At 43.5% G+C, this 16,947-nt stretch overlaps 1 protein-coding gene, 1 non-coding gene and 2 pseudogenes across 3 annotated transcripts; 3 read left to right on the forward strand and 1 right to left on the reverse strand.

The window, feature by feature from the left end:
- The first annotated feature begins 111 nt into the window (after positions 1–111).
- Positions 112–220, forward strand: LOC148666511 (5S ribosomal RNA; annotated as a pseudogene).
- A 537-nt stretch (positions 221–757) lies between these two features.
- Positions 758–866, forward strand: LOC148666512 (5S ribosomal RNA; annotated as a pseudogene).
- Positions 867–1,396: 530 nt separating this feature from the next.
- LOC148666513 (5S ribosomal RNA) lies at positions 1,397–1,515 on the forward strand. Its single transcript, XR_015938509.1, has one exon. It is a non-coding gene; the product is annotated as a 5S ribosomal RNA (ribosomal RNA).
- Positions 1,516–2,150: 635 nt separating this feature from the next.
- LOC148666514 (uncharacterized) lies at positions 2,151–4,848 on the reverse strand. Of its 2 annotated transcripts, none has more exons than XM_088631722.1 (4): positions 4,712–4,822; positions 3,700–3,800; positions 3,508–3,618; positions 2,151–2,810 (listed from the first exon to the last, which is right to left on the reverse strand). In XM_088631722.1, exons 1-4 carry the CDS (start codon positions 4,752–4,754, stop codon positions 2,343–2,345), a joined length of 723 nt encoding a protein of 240 aa, XP_088487848.1. In that variant the 5' UTR covers positions 4,755–4,822; the 3' UTR covers positions 2,151–2,342. The 2 variants fall into 2 exon arrangements, 1 of the variants encoding a protein (XP_088487848.1); XR_015936617.1 differs by lacking the exon at positions 2,151–2,810 and adding an exon at positions 3,270–3,399 and having other exon boundaries at positions 3,700–3,847; positions 4,712–4,848.
- Positions 4,849–16,947: the final 12,099 nt, after the last annotated feature.

The following is a 16,947-nucleotide window of genomic DNA, read 5'->3' on the forward strand; positions in this document are numbered from 1 at the left end:
AGAGAGAGAACGTGGGAAGAAGAGAAAAACGCAAGGGAAAAAAAGCAGCGTCGTAAAAGAGGTGACGGAGCTGTCCTCTCAATAAGAAGGGTGCCAGCGAGCCTTGCTCTCGCTTATGGCCACACCCCCTTGAGCACGTCTGATCTCGGAATCTAAACAGGGATGGGCCTGGTTAGTACTTGGATGGGAGACCGCCTGGGAATACCAGGTGCTGTAAGCTTTTAAGCAAAGGAGGCGCCCTATCCCCACTCGCTCGCTCATTCCCCTGTTCACACGTGCAGTGCGGCTTGTCCGTCTGTTTATTTGTCAGCTTTGGCGAGACACGGGTGCTTGTGTATTAGCGTGAGCGTTTTTTATTCTGATCAGGAACAGTTTAACAAGTCCGCAAAGGATCGAGGAAAGGTTTATCGCAAGCTGAAAAGAGACACAGCGCTTCGGCTGTGGAGACTTGTTCGGCTGGCGTTCGAAGAGTCGCGTTTTTCAGAATTGTATTGAGATCGTTTTCCACAGAGCTCAGATGTCAAAGCACAGCAGCAGCTCTCCACAGCGATCCTCTATAGCGCCTTTTCTCCCGCAGCTCCGTCCTCATTGGAAGGAAGCAAGAGTGAAAGGCTGAAGTGAAATAGAGCGGGGACGAAGGCAGTGAAGAGAGAGAACGTGGGAAGAAGAGAAAAACGCAAGGGAAAAAAAGCAGCGTCGTAAAAGAGGTGACGGAGCTGTCCTTTAAATAAGAAGGGTGCCAGAGAGCCTTGCTCGCGCTTACGGCCACACCCCCTTGAGCACGCCTGATCTTGGAAGCTAAACAGGGATGGGCCTGGTTAGTAGTTGGATGGGAGACCGCCTGGGAATACCAGGTGCTGTAAGCTTTTAAGTGCAGGAGGCGCCCTATCCCCGCTAGCTCGCTCATTCCCCTGTTCACACGTGCAGTGCGGCTTGTCCGTCTGTTTGTCAGCTTTGGCGAGACACGGGTGATTGTTTATTAGCGTGAGCGTTTTTTATTCTGATCAGGAACAGTTTTACAAGTCCGCAAAGGATTGAGGAAAGGTTTATCGCCAGCTGAAAAGAGACACAGCGCTTCGGCTGTGGAGACTTGTTCGGCTGGCATTCGGGGAATCGCGTTTTTCAGAATTGTATTGAGATCGTTTTCCACAGAGCTCAGATGTCAGAGCACAGCAGCAGCTCTCCACAGCGATCCTCTATAGCGCCCTTTCTCCCGCAGCTCCGTCCTCATTGGAAGGAAGCAAGAGTGAAAGGCTGAAGTGAAATAGAGCGGGGACGAAGGCAGTGAAGAGAGAGAACGTGGGAAGAGAAAAACGCAAGGCAAAAAAAGCAGCGTCGTAAAAGAGGTGACGGAGCTGTCCTCTCAATAAGAAGGGTGCCAGCGAGCCTTGCTCTCGCTTACGGCCACACCCCCTTGAGCACGCCTGATCTCGTCTGATCTCGGAAGCTAAACAGGGATGGACCTGGTTAGTACTTGGATGGGAGACCGCCTGGGAATACCAGGTGCTGTAAGCTTTTAAGCGCAGGAGGCGCCCTATCCCCGCGCGCTCGCTCATTCCCCTGTTCACACGTGCAGTGCGGCTTGTCCGTCTGCTTATTTGTCAGCTTTGGCGAGACACGGGTGCTTGTGAGTAGTATAAAGCGACACCTTTCGTCAAACTTTTGACAGGTACCACGCCCCCTTTTCCATCCAATGGTCGTCCGCGGTGTTTGGTTGCCCCGCCCCCCAGCCATCCAATGGCGTGTTGTTATTTGTGCATGTCCCGCCCCCTCAGGAGCCAACGGTGTGGGTCGGAACCCCCACCGGCCGGTCGCCCCGGCGCCTCGGGGTCCCAAAGCCCCAAGATGGTGCATCCCTCGCTTTAGGTGTGTGCAAGTGTGTATTGGTTTGGAAGGGGACCATGTCTGCCGCGGGGTTGAGTGCGCTCTATTATAACCCTAGGAAATCGGGCAGTTACGGCGGCGCAGGTGGTCTGTTGCGGGCCGCGAGATCCCGGGGTGTGAGCGGCGCCAGCCGCGGCCGAGTGGTTCTCTGGCCAGGCTGCTTATACGCTGCACAAGCCGTGTCTCCAAAGCAGCAGGGGTGTAAGCACACACACACACTGACTGCGTAAAGTCTCACGGAAAGAATTTGCAGGACAAACACCATGTGAAATGTGAACCGCTTTATTTCAACAGGGGGTTTTCAAACAGTGAAACAACGCAGCAGCACTTTTTACACAAGTTACAGACTCCAGTTTGCAAGTATGTGAAATGTGAACCGCTTTATTTCAACAGGGGGTTTTCAATCAGTGAAACAACACAGCACACATGCGTTACCGGCTCCTGTTTGCATTCAACAATTAAATGTTGGTGCGGAAAATTAGTTCGCTACACGTAACCACCACCCCAACATTGCTGAGAAACTTTGCGTTATCTGAAAAAGCATTCATAACCCCCTTCCGCTCCCCGTGTCTAAAGCCATGCGAACCACACTGGGCGATCCGATCTAGCAGGACAAAAAAATTTGCCTGCGTAATCAGCGGGATGGTGTTACCACAGGTTCTGTGCAAAACACGCTGTATTTTGGAATACACACTGTAGAACCCCCCAGGCTTCCTTTTCTGATCTGAAAACATCAGATCCGCAATAATTTCACTCAAGTTCTTGACATACACCTCTATCTCTTTAACAAATTTAAGGACATTAGCATTCGACTCTTTGTTTTGCATATCAAGCTTTGTAGAGAGAAGTGTGTAAAGCACTCTTAGTAAGAATTCAGACGTATACATTCGAAATTCTTCTTTCTTCGGACGATGGCACACCCGGGTCTGTAAAACAGAGTGAAATCTGTATTCACATTTTACATAGATCTTTTTTTTTGCGTCTGTAAAAATAAGAATAGTGTTTCTTTTGCAACTCATCAAAAGTCACGTCTACTAATTTTCCATCCAGCTGTTCAACTGTGGTGTGTACATGCTCGTATGGGGAGCGGTCCTCAATTATATTTTTTAGCAACTGTTTTATGCGCCGCTCAGTGTAATTTGTAATGGTGTACGAACCCAGACACCGTGCGGTGTACAGAACAGCCGATAAAATTCGGGCTAAACTGAGAGACTTATAAATATCTAAAGCGGCAAACGTCACGTCTTCATCTGTGTAGCCGCCAGACAGGCATGTGTGACCCCGCTGTCCGGGATGGTCAATCAGACAGGCCGGGCAGTCATCAACCAGGACCCCCTTTAAACAGTGTTTGAAGATGCAATAAACTACTGCTTTCACAATCTGGGGCATAACATCGGGCTCATTAGGGACATAGGCATCAGCTTTATTAACATTTGGGGGAACACACATGCATAGACACGAGACATTCACATGTGCCGGTAGGCTGAAGATTAACCCGTCCACATCCTCTTTATTCTATTAAAGGAAAAAGAAAAGGAAGGCTTAACAAAATAGACATGCTTTGTACCTAAAATATCGAGCATTTAACGCGCTTGTGAGCTAAGGTTTTTCGTTAATATTTACCATTTGTAGCGTGGTATCATCGCTAGCACCCGGCAGTTCTTCAACATCTGGTACCCCAGCTGTCACACCCCCGCCGCTGTCACAGGGTGTAGAGGGTGGGGTCGGGTTTTGCTAAAAAGAAGACCAAGTATTAAAATGAAATATGCTAAGCACCGATACAAGCACGATCAGAAAAATATTTTAGCCGCCTACCTCTTCACTTTGTAGAGTAGTGGACCCCGTTGTTTCTTCACACAAAGAAGCCATCTCAGCACCTCTGCGGTGTCTGACAGCTCCAAGCACGCACTGCGACCCTGTCAGGCCTGAGCGTTTAAGAATATGCGCCAATGGTGTAACACGCCTACATAACACAAGACATTTTTCAATTGGTTGTGATGACCCCCCGATTTATCGAGCGCGAAAAGTATTCACACATCTGTTTATAAGTTTTAAAGTATTAACACGCAACGCAAACACAAATGTTGTGTTTCCCCAGAAAATACATTTTAAGTTTTTTAATTTACAAGCACACCATGTATTTCACGCAAAAATGTTCTTAACATTATTAAAAAATAAAACCTCAAAACGTCAAGCTTGTTTTGTGAACACGTCCCTATAAAGAACAGATAAATTCTTATAGCGTTAATAAAAAACATTTTGTTTGATAATATTCTTAGCGGTCTGTTGGTGAATCAAACACAGACACCGCGGCACATTTACACCACGTTTAACAGCTATGAAATTTAGAAATCATTGTATGTCTTAAAATAATATAGATTTTTACATTATAACGGACTAAAACGTTTTCTAAAATGTTTCTTAATTTATACAGCCCAGTACGTGCACACCCAACGATACCGAAGATTAATGGTTTTATGTGGGGGGGTTTCTTAGAAGAGTTTATCGGTTTGTGTATAAGTACCAGCGGTTTAACAGGCGAAGTTTTGGCTGCATTCCATTTCTTACAGTCTCACGTTATCGCCTAACTCGTCAGAATGGATCACGCCGATCAATTTCAACAGTCTGAAGATATTCTATTTATAGACTTAACACTGCTCGACTTGGTAGACGAAGGCCAGGACTCCACGAATTTCAGCGGTATGTATATCCGGCTTTTTGTGAGACAATTACAACGTCACGGTGCATGTCTCATGTTTGCTATAGTTACAAAACGTTGTATAATATTTGTATACTAGACAATATTGAATTATTATAATGGAATTACCAGGGAGTTGCTCCATAATGTGGTCATGACTGTGTGTATCCATTCATTTCCATTAGCCCCGAAAACCACAGCTGTAAAAAGGCCAGTTACCGCACAGCCCAACACTGGTGAGTATTTACGACAATGTTTTGAATAACGCTTTACGACCATGTGAGTCTTAAAGACACCGGCGTATATACTCCACACCAAAACTCGTATGTGTCTATTCCACAGACGCGGGCGAAGGGACAAGTAGCTACACATTTAAAAAACCTCGTTTGGGGTTTACAATCCCACCGCAAAACCTTGTGGAGACACATGCAGATGTTCACGCCATACCAGAGGGTGCGGGGCATATTATCAGATCGCCTGAGAGAAGACGTCGGTATTATATAGATAGATAGATACTTTATTGATCCCGTGAGGGAAATTGCAGTGCAACAGCAGCTTAACACACACAACACAGCCACAGTGTAACGAATTATATACTAATAGTACAATACATACAATACAATACAAGAGTTACTCACAGTCCGGACACACAAGAGGAAACTAGAACAGAACAGTACACAGAAAATCGTATCACACGTATGAATATAAATATAGATGTAACCATAGATATAAATATAAATATAAATGTATTGCACAGGTCCCTGGCATATATTGCACAAAAGTGGTTGTAAACGGGAAAAAGAAAAAGAAAAAGAAAGAGAACAGATGTAGCAGTATATGTGTATATGCGTTTAGTCCAGAAACAGGTCACTGTCGCTGTTGCCTCTGCCAAGACGCAAGGTGGATGCGTTGTACAGTCTTATGGCAGACGGCAAGAATGACCTCCTGTAGCGCTCCCTGTCGCACCGTGGGTGAATCAGTCTATTGCTGAACGTGCTCTTCATTCCTGCAAGCCTGTCATAGAGGGGATGGGAGAAGTTGTCCATGATGGCCTCCAGTTTGGACATCATTCTCCTCTCAGCCACTACCTCCAAGGGGTCCAGGTCAGACCCAGTGACAGAGCTCGCTCTCCTGATGAGCTTGTTCAGCCTTTTGGAATCTACTGCTCTAATCCCAGAGCCCCAGCACACCACTGCGTAGAAAATGGCACTCGCTACCACCGACTGATAAAACATGTGTAGCATCTTACTACACACATTGAAGGACCTGAGCCTCCTCAAGAAGTAAAGTCGGCTCTGTCCGTTCTTATAGATGGCCTCGATGTTCTTAGACCATTCCAGTCTATCGTCGATGTGCACTCCCAGGTACTTGTACGAGTCCACCATCTCCACGCCACTCCCATGGATGTAGACATATAAAACATTCTTTTAGCATAACCATTTAAACGTGTCTATAATAAAAACCCCCACCGTTTTTTGGTAATTTGCGGTGTTGAGTTCTTTCACTAATGGTATTTTCCCACTCCGTGCAGACCCCGGACCTTCAAAAAATAAACTGCGACGCGCCAACACGTTAACTGGGTCAACGAGCTCAAAACGTCTGAAATCAAGAAAGCAAAGGTTAATATAATGTAACGCAACGGGGGCTCAAGCGGGCGCCCTTGCCGCATCTGGTCAGCCCCATCCCGACTGGAGGCTCGAACCCGGGACTTCCGCGTCTCTCTGCAGCGACCTAGCCCCGTGAGCTAAAGAGAGATCTCTCCACAGCCCAGTAGCTGTGGTCCTGCTATCACAGGGAAGGGCGGTGACGTCACCCGCTCTGGTACGCCGGCTCTTACACACAGTGCTTGTCGGCCGTAAGCGTTACAATAATTTAAGCGTGGTCAAGATGTGTTATGATCCACTTACGGCAAACGTTACTTCTTTTGTTAGGATGTTAATTCGCTGAAAGATCCTACTTCGCGTAGTTTTCTGTTTGGGAGTGTTAAAAACCTTATTTTAAAACTGCTTAGCTTTTAAAGTTAAAAGCGACTGGTCTGTGCAAGGGTCTACAGGCCGTTAACCACGCTCTAGTAGCCGTTAGCACGCCGCTTGACCCATTAGCGCCACCACCGCCGTCAAGGAAACCGGTGTAACAACATGTCCGGGTAACTTGTTCCATTCACCCACAGCCCTTTGTGTAAGGATGCGCCACATGTGTATCGTTTTTATCATAGTTATCGTAGTTTTCTGATTTTGACAGTTTAGATTTCATTGATTGTTGTGTTGAAAAGTCTTATTTTTATCACAGTGTAGTTTTCTGATTTTGAGATGTGGAGCATTGGCGTGGTAATAAGTATTTTATTTTTTCACACAGCCGCTGTATCGACGAGCGGCGAAACAAATGTGGCGGAAACGTCGGACCCTAAGGTGGTGACTGCATCGGAGACGGCTGTTAAGACACTGACCAAAGCCAGACGTGTCAAGCCTGCGGAGAGAAATAATAACGCGCCTAAAGACTTGGTGTTGGGTGATGTGCTAGATTCAGTGCGCGGTATTACACAGTCACTATCAACGGCGATCACTAATGAGGTGGCCAAAAAACGAGCTTTAGAGTGTCTAAGAGCGGTTTTAGCCGGTGTACAGACCTTGTTTCCAAAACAGATCCAGGTTTTCACCGCTAACCTCTTAGATATAATTTCTACAGAAGATACCGCTCTAAGCTCAGGATTTCAGACCATGATGATGATATTTCATGCTTCATTGGTGCAAATCCCCGGCAATAAATGACTAAACATGCGGTCTAAAAAGTGTTTAAAAGACCAAGCGCTTGCCAACAGCAAGCGTTTGTACATAAATAAAAGAATTAAACTGGCAAAAGCATGTTTGTTGCGTCGTCAAAGATTCAGAGAGCGGCATCAGATTTCCCAAGGGCCGCCCGAACCATGCAATGAGAATGCCGTGGTAGAAAATAGCTTAAGGCCCGAGGTTGTTGTAGCAGAACAGGATGTCGGTAACCGAGAACCGGTTGTACTGAACGATCTGAATCAGGTTGGTGGCGGTGCAGGGGCGAATAGAGACCCCTTAGTTTTCCTGGAGCGTATACGTAGTTATAACAGGTCTTATAATAATTTTAGAGCAACAGAGCACCATGAAGAATTTCGTTTTGTTAATCTCGACAGAATAACCTCGTATGTACAGGCTATAGACGCTGAGCATGGTGCAGTCCAGAGAATATTGGATGAACTTTCTCCAAACATCGGGGCGAATGATTTTGTACAGCTGCGTTTGACTGCGGGTGGTTTTAACAAACCCTTGTTCTCACGCAGGAGACACCCCGGAGAATTAAATGCTGCCGATTTTTTAAGCCACATCTCGGACCTCTTACAGAGCCACACAGAGGTTCTTACCGATGACAGCCACCGCTTAGTGGTGACGATAGTTAGGAATATGCAGGGGGGTGCCCGCCGAAGATTTAAATCCGTTCTGTACAGCCGGGTAATTGCTCAGAAAAAAGCGCACCTTATCGATTTACATTACACGGGCGGTAATCTGTGTTTCGCCGGGTGTGTGTACGGTTTGTTGAATGAAGGTTGTACCGATAGGAAAATGTTACAGGGCGCTAAACGAATGCACAAAGAGTTGGGTTTTCCAGAGAATCGGAAAATTAGTTTGTCAGACATTACCGCTTTTGAAAAACATTTAAAGGTGGTCATTAAAATTTTGTACCACGACCAGGGTGATTGGAAATATTTTACAACGGGGCCCACACCACCAAATTTCTAAAATACTTTTTGTTCTACTGCATGAAGAGCATTTTTATGGGGTTTTAAATATTAAAGCTTTTGTGGGGGCGGCGTATTTTTGCACTAACTGCCATGCGGCGTATAGCCACAAGAACGCACACGCCTGTGTTAAAGCTTGTAAAACCTGTTTAGATCCCCAGTGTTGCAAAATTGATGCCAAAATTCAGAATTGCCCGGCCTGTAAGGTCTTTTGTCGTAGCTTTCAGTGTTTGGCGAGACACTTTCGGAATGCGGCGACAGGTGTGAGTAAGTGTGAGCGCAGGGTCTTTTGTGAGAAATGTGGGGTTTATAACCTCGCAAGTCCCAAATGTAAAGAGAAACTGTGCTCGCGTTGTAACAACGTGATCGACACCCCTGACACACATTTCTGCTACATACCGCCTTTGGACAACCCCAAAATTTCAAACAAGTACATTTTTTTCGACATTGAATGCATGCAAGAAACGGGGACTCACATACCAAATTACGTCCACGCCCTTCATATTGACAATAAATGAAGCTGGGAATTTTATGGTGAAACTTGTCTAAAGGATTGTGTGTAAATTTATCGATAGACGTTTTAAAAACCATACGTTCATATCGCACAATGGCAAGGGATATGACAATTACCTAGTAATCAGACAGTTGTTAGCTGAAAAGATGGACGTTGAACTAATTAATCAGGGTGGTAAGATAATGTGTATGACCGTAAAAGCTCTGAACATCAGATTTATCGATTCTTTAAACGTTCTACCTATGAAATTAAGCAAACTGCCGGCCGCCATGGGGTTCCCTGGGGCTAAGGGTCATTTTCCACACTTGATGAACACTTCAGAAAACCAAAATTATGTCGGACCGATGCCGCCGCCAGAACTTTTTGGCGTTAACTACATGCTGCCGAGCAAGAAAGCCGAGTTTTTGGTTTGGTAAGAAGAATGCAAGGGACGTGTGTTTAACTTACAGAGAGAGTTGAAACGTTACTGCCAGTTGGATATGGCAATTCTAAGAGAAGGCTGTATCAGGTTTCGGGACGAGGTCATGAATATGACCAGACAGACACGCATGACTGAGTCAGGGGCCGCCTGCGTTGTGTGCATCGACCCCTTTCAGTTTGTGACCATCGCTAGCGTCTGCATGGCCATGTTCAGACTTATGTTTTTACAGGAAGAAACGATAGCGTTGCTACCCCATGACAATTACCACCGCCAGCAAAAATGATTTTCTACACCCAGCATTCAATGGCTTATGTACATCGAACACACAGAGCCCGTTAAAATCCAACACGCGTTAACCACAGCCGGTGAGTTCAAGGTTGGCCCATATTTTGTGGATGGTTATGCTGTAATTGACGGAGTGCCGACAGCCTTTGAGTTCAACGGTTGTTTTTTTCACGGTTGTAGCGTTTGTTATTGTGAAAACGATTTTAATCCGCTAACAAACACTACTTTTGGTTGGTTGTACAGAAAGACGATGGTTAAAATTAATTTTCTCAAAATGAGAGGTTTTAACGTGCGTGTTTCGTGGGAGCACGAGTTCAGAGACATGCTTGTTGAAAATGGAGACTTGGGTAAATTTCTAACAGCTGCGCAGTTACCAGAGCCTCTGCAACCGCATGAGTCGCTTTTTGGGGGGAGAACAAATGCGATTTGTTTGTATTACACAGCGCAGCCCGGTGAAAAAATTCATTACTATGATTTCACCAGTCTGTATCCGTTTGTGAACAAAACTAAAAAATAAAAAATACCCACTGGGGCACCCCCGAATAATATATAACAACTTTGGAGATTTAAAACGGTATTTCGGTTTAGTGAAGGTGAAAGTTTACCCACCCAGATGTTTGTACTTTCCAGTTCTTCCAACCAAAATTGACAAAAAACTGTCAACACTGTCGTACATGTGGTGAAACAAAACAGACCACTCCCTGTGAGCACAGTGATGAAGATCGCGCCTTGACTGGTGTCTGGTGCACCCCGGAATTACAGATGGCCTTAGATCTGGGGTATAGAGTGTGTAAAATGTACGAAATTAGGCATTTCGAAAAGTCCTCACACGATCTTTTTACAGACTACATCTAACTGCCTCTGAAAGGGGAACAGGGAGCTTCGGGGTTTCCAGAGTGGTGTACAGATGTTGCGAAACAACAAAGATATATCAGCGAATATTATGAAAAAGAGGGTGTCCGGCTGGACCCCGGCAACATTAAAAAGAATCCGGCCAAAAGACAGCTTTCAAAAATTGCCTTGAACAGTTTGTGGGGGGAAGTACAGACAAAGAGACAATTTACCACAGACCACCATTGTGAGAAACCCCGATTAATTGTTCAGGTACTTATTTACGCCATATCATGAGCTGACCAGCGAAATCGATGCTGGACAACACATCAAGTTTGTATCAACAGGGCCCAAGTCGTATGGGTACAAGCTGTCTGGTGGGAAAGCCTGTTCACATTGAGCGTAATAATGGTGAAAATGTTAACTTTGAGAGTCTGCGGGACTTGGTTTTTGACTATGGCGTTAACCCTTATGCTGAGTGCCGGGAATTTAAACATTTCTATTCAACAGCCGATGATCGTGCGTGTTAAAAAGGATTGGCACATTGAGACCCGGACCTTAAAGAAAACCCAAAAGGTGGTGTACGACAAGCGGGTGCTGCAAGAAAATTTGACATCATTGCCCTACGGATATTAACACGATGGATGTCAGGTTAAAACACCCTTTTTCAAGCATTTTGTCCAGACCCTCGAATTGCGGTAAAAGTTATTTTATAAAACAGCTCTTGGAGAACGGTGATACCGTTATGACTCGTAAACCCGAAAACATAGTCTGGTGTTACAGCTGCTGGCAACCTCTATACGCTGAGTTGCTTGTGAAATTTCCATACATTCAGTTTATAGAAGGACTACCAACGTCGTTTTCCGACGACCAGCTACTGCCACCGGGTAGAGTAAATTTGATTATAGTTGATGATTTGATGGAGTCTGCGTGTGAAAATAATGAGATAGAAAAAGCTTTAACCAAATACGTACACCACCGAAACCTCAGCATCATGTATATGATCATGGATATCATCCAAAATGTGTTTTGTCAAAGCCGGAAAAGTAGAACCGTAGCGTTAGATACAAATTTCATGGTGCCGTTTAAAAACCCTAGAGATAAACTACAGATTACAACCCTGTCCCGGCAGATGTACCCTGGTAAAGCCAAATTTTATTTGGAAGCGTTCAATGACGCTACTAAAAAACCTTTCGGTTACTTGTTGGTGGATTTAAATGCCGACACCCCAGAAGACTATCGCTTGCGAACAAGTCTTTCCCCCCCAGATGTACCCACGTCTTATGTATTTAAAAAAAAAATTAAAGTCAGTGATCTTGCAACCATAGACTCAGTAAAAAAAAAACACATTCGGTCCGTCGACATGTCTTCACGAGTTCAGTGAAACCTGACTCTTACATTTTCTGGTGAAAGCCAGCCCCAGTCAGCGGAAACCTATTCTCTGTGGGGCTTCAGGTGATCTTGTACAGGCAATAGCTAAAATCGCCTTGAACACCTTGAAAGGGAACATACCGTTATCTGCTTAGCAGTTTGGGACCGTGAAGAGAAAGCATAAGCTTTTAAAGACTGTCAAAAGGGTCTTCCCAGTGGGCATTGATTCGTCGAATATACGTATATTTACGGCGAAATTACGTCTATACGTATATATACGTCGCCTCGACGTATAATCAACGTCGAATTGCAACCGTAAAATCGACGACATGAATGAACGCATATATAACGTCGAAAACACATCTAACACAGTGCCTGAGGCTTTTTACTGTATGTATCGTGTGTGCCGCAACTAGGAGTATACGGCACTCTGCACAGTGCACGAAGTAAATTATTTTGGCAGTAATTAATTTACACGTGTATAATAAATATAGTAAATATAATAAATTAATTACTGCCAAAATAATTTACTTCGTGCACTGTGCAGAGTGCCGTATAGTCCTAGTTGCGGCACACACGATACATACAGTAAAAAGCCTCAGGCACTGTGTTAGATGTGTTTTCGACGTTATATATGCGTTCATTCATGTCGTCGATTTTACGGTTGCAATTCGACGTTGATTATACGTCGAGGCGACGTATATATACGTATAGACGTAATTTCGCCGTAAATATACGTATATTCGACGAATCAATGCCCACAGCTTGGCATACAAGGGTTTTGTTGAGGGGGTCTTGCCACCTGCCTGAAAAAAAACAGTAAAATGTTTGAGTGCCTATAGAGTTTCTATTTTTATTTTCTTGACAAAAGTTGATACCATTTCCTGGACACCCCGTCCCCCATCAGTGCGCGGTGCCCGGGGAAAAAGCTGTAGGGGGGCGTCTGAAATTCTGAGGGGGGGTGATATTTCGGTTGAAACGGAGCTGTATGGTGCAGCTACCCAAATGAAATCTCGCAGCTATGCCATTGATTAGTGCTTCATGATAGAAGATAACGACTAGCAATCTGGTATTTGCGATGAAGTTCAGTTTCACATTTTTCGTCACTCTCACGGTTTGTATTGCCTGGAGCGAAAAGTACCAGTGTTCATTTTTGCAGCTACATGGACGTTCTGAATCGTTAAGAAAAAAATGTTGTAAAACCAACAGAAAGCACAGACTGCTATAACTAGTCCTAGTTATATAACGATTTTAAGTATAATGATAAACTACTGCAAGGAATCGGTCCACCTGAGCAAACAGGATCGTAATGTTGACACTCAATAACGACACTGATATGTGCAGTTCCTGGACGGATAGCCCTCCTGCCCATCAAACAGACTGAGTGACTGTTCGTGTCATTTAGTGTTGTCTGACCATTGACAAAGTACAACTATTTTTTTAGGGCGCAAATTAAGTTAGGTAAATCTTTTTGCCCAAAACTGAAGGGGCGACATTCCCCCCTCCCCCCGTGTTGCCAGGCCTGTCCCCATCCTATTCCATAATGTCATTATATATAATACCATACAACAGTGACCGATCCTTACTAACTGCATGTGTTAAAATTGCACATCAGCTCATAGCAGGGGGTACATAGCCGCGATGTATTATCAATGTTAAATTTCAACCATAATATCGACAACATTAATAAACGCATACGTTGAGAAAATATCGAACCCAGCATTTTTTCCGGATATATACCACAATGCATTGCTAGTATTCGTTGGTCACCATTTTGGACACGTTTTTCAAACGTAGAAGTATATCTGCAAATATCTCAGCAATCCTCTTTTGACGAGTAAGTATGAACAATAATAATACTATCTGAATACATACAGATCTTTCTTAATATTATTTTGATTAAAATAGTACGTGAATAAGCAAAAAAATGGCACATAAAATAGTGTGAATGGGAAAGATGACACAAAATCGTTTTGCCGTTTCTCTTATTCTATGTTGTCCTTTCAAACTTTGGGTACTCTTTAATTAGGACAGACTTTATTGCTCAACTGCTATGATGCAAGCCAAATTTTATACATTTATTTCAGCTTTGAGCTTAGTAAACCGTTCATTTTTTAGATTATACTAAAGAAGATATTAATCATCATTTATTTGGGAAGTAATATTATATAATTTTCTCCTAGCTGCGGTGCTGAAGTCCCACCCTACATCAACAGAAAAAGAAATAAAGGAGCACGCAATGTGTTACTTGAAGAATGCATATGCAAGGCAGGGGGCCAGGAGATCTGGACTCTGAAAATAATAGGTTTTTGGTTCTAACTGTTAGGACAATTAGACAGGGTTTGCAAATAGTGGACAAAAATCGTCTTAACTTCCATTGTAATATTTTTTTCTTGGAAATATAGAAGTTGTACATTTTAAAATGTATATTTGAATCAAAATGTGGTTTTGAGTTAGTGTGTTAATGTAATTAGTTTTGTGTTTGTCATTACTATACTGTATATTGCCATGTTACCAGAATTTGTAGCTGAAGTTTAAGACTAGTTGTGTTTTTTATGATTATTGCCCATATGTTGATTGTTGATTGTATACAATGTATAATTTGAAATACGTATGTTTCAGGTGTGAATGTGTATTTTCAGAATAAATTTCTAAACCTAATCATTGGCTTGGTTTACTTGTTTCTACACCTATAAAATCTATCTTTGATGTATAATAGACCTCTACCCATATACGTATAATAGACCTCTAATGTTATCCGTATAATAGACCTCTAACCATATACGTATAATAGACGTCTAAAGTTATCCGTATAATAGACCTCTAACCATATACGTATAATAGACCTCTAACCATATACGTATAATAGACCTCTAACCATATATGTATAATAGACCTCTAACCATATACGTATAATAGACCTCTAACCATATATGTATAATAGACCTCTAAAGTTATACGTATAATAGACCTCCAACCATATATGTATAATAGTCCTCTAAATCTATCCGTATAATAGAACTCCAACCATTTATGTATAATGAACGTCTAAACATAGACGTATAATTGACGTATAACTTTAGACGTATATTAGAATTTCATTCTAGACTAATTGTAGACCACATTTAGATGTCTAAGGTATGCGTTTAATAGACGTATATTATACGTCTTTTGCCCACTGGGTTTCTCCTAAAAGAAAGACTCTTGGTGAACCAGTCCGGCAGTTTTATTGGGACACTGTTGAGTATTGCGGTACCATTGATTACGGGGCTTCTACAACACCGATAATGGAGCACGCTGAAAAAAATGTACCTTGTACCTCAGAAACAGCTTGATCGACTCCGAGAGCGGTCCGGCAACGAAAGCGATGTGAGAAAAATAACAACCCGCAGGTTGGATGACTAAATGAGAGACTTTTTTCAGAACTCGCATCTGCCTGAATATGAAAAAGTGAGATTATATAATCGGGTGTTACAACGGTTTTTGACAATAGTACGCCAGGAGTTTTCTGAAAAGGGGATTTTAACTGTTGTACTACCCGAAAATGCACCCGCCGATCTATCACACGCATCACCACAACAGCCGTCATCGACCGACGCTGACTTTGGGTATATTTTAGACAGCGCGTCTCAGTGGTTCCAGAGAAATGCCGAGATATTGTTAAAGACTATGGCACGCAATAAACTGTTAATAGCCTGGAATTAAAAAGGAAAATTTGTGTACAAGGGGGCACCCGTTGAGGGCTCTCACATGATTGATCTTGTCAGGGCTCTCACACAACAGCAATCTGTTGCGGCTGGTAAGAAGCTAAAAGGTTGGGATGTGTTCACGGGGGCAATGGCCGAAATCAACGTACCGGGCACCTTGCTAGCCAACGCTGGTAACCGAGAGCTATTTGAAAAACTCAAGTCTGCCCCACTGTGGTGTGCAGCGTCTGTCAAAACTTTAAAACCCATGTCCCGCCCCCTTTTCAACCAATGGTGTTGTTATAGGGCGGATGTCCCGCCTTCCCCCACCGAGCAGTAGTGTGATAGAGAGGTTTAACCAAACTATTAAAACAAAAATGTGGAGGTACCCGACACACAAAAACACCTTTCGATATATCGATCTGTCTGATCTTATTTACTTTTATAATCATAGTTACCACATGACTATTAAACGAACCCCGGCTTCTGTTACGATCGATAACTCCCTTGAAATGTGGAGAACCGTCTATGGCGAACACTTTAAGTGAAAACCGTCAAAGTTTTCATTTAACGTGGGTGATCATGTGCGGGTGTCCAAAATAAAAGGGAATGTTTGAGAAGGGGTATGAACAGACCTTCACAGATGAAATTTTAATTGTCAAAGAGCGGACCCCGGCTCTAAGACCCTATTACAAACTGCAGGACTACACAAGCAATGACATTAAGGGCTCCTTCTACACAGAAGAGGTACAGAAAATAAACCCCAATTCTGAGAGCGTCTATCGCATCCAAAAGATTAAAGCAGCCAGGGGGCGTGAAAAAAACAAACAGATTTTGGTAAAGTGGCGCAGATAGAGCGATAAATTCAATAGTTGGATAAAGGCTTCCGAGGTCAAAGAAATATAGAGGTGCTGAAAAATGAACCGCAATGTCTTCTATGTTACACTAGCCAGTAATTCATCCTCAAAGATGTTTCCAAAGAACACCAGCGCGTGCTTCACAGAGCATCTGGCAAAGGCGATTGACCTGGACAGGAGCTGGGAAGTGGGTCTGGTCGAGCTGCACTATCCGCATACGCTAAACACGTTTGATCAGGATGAAGATTTTCTGTTCATCAGCGATGAGACTATATGGACATGTACCTTACCTAGAGGGTACGACTGCAACATCGATCAGCTCATGCATGAAATGAAACGCGCTGTGGAAAAGTCCAAGTTTTAATAGTTCTGTTAAACCTCTCTATCACTCTAACCTTCACATCACTGGCCATAATGAAGTGTTCAATATTCTCACATTTCAGAAGATTTTGGAAGGTCCTGTTAAGAAATTCTTTTCCCTCGTCCGTTTGTAGCTTTTCAGGAGTACGACCCTCTTGAAATATATTTCTGAAAGCGCTTGTCACGCCCCCTCCAGACTTTTCAGTGGTACGGCGCAGGCATATTTAGAAAACATGTCTATACGTGATGAGATGTAACAGAAACCATCGTTGAACTC

This window comes from Lepisosteus platostomus, chromosome 5 (assembly GCF_059453375.1).
Source record: "Lepisosteus platostomus isolate fLepPlt1 chromosome 5, fLepPlt1.hap1, whole genome shotgun sequence".
Classification (NCBI taxonomy): Eukaryota; Metazoa; Chordata; class Actinopteri; order Semionotiformes; family Lepisosteidae; genus Lepisosteus; species Lepisosteus platostomus.

Coding starts and splice junctions, on each gene's coding strand:
- LOC148666514 (XM_088631722.1), bottom strand. CDS start 4,754: ATGGATACACACAGTCATGACCACATTATGGAGCAACTCCCTG. Junction 3,801..4,711: donor CATTATGGAGCAACTCCCTG/GTAATTCCATTA, acceptor CAGGCCTGACAG/GGTCGCAGTGCGTGCTTGGA. Junction 2,811..3,507: donor ATGATACCACGCTACAAATG/GTAAATATTAAC, acceptor TCTGTTTTACAG/ACCCGGGTGTGCCATCGTCC.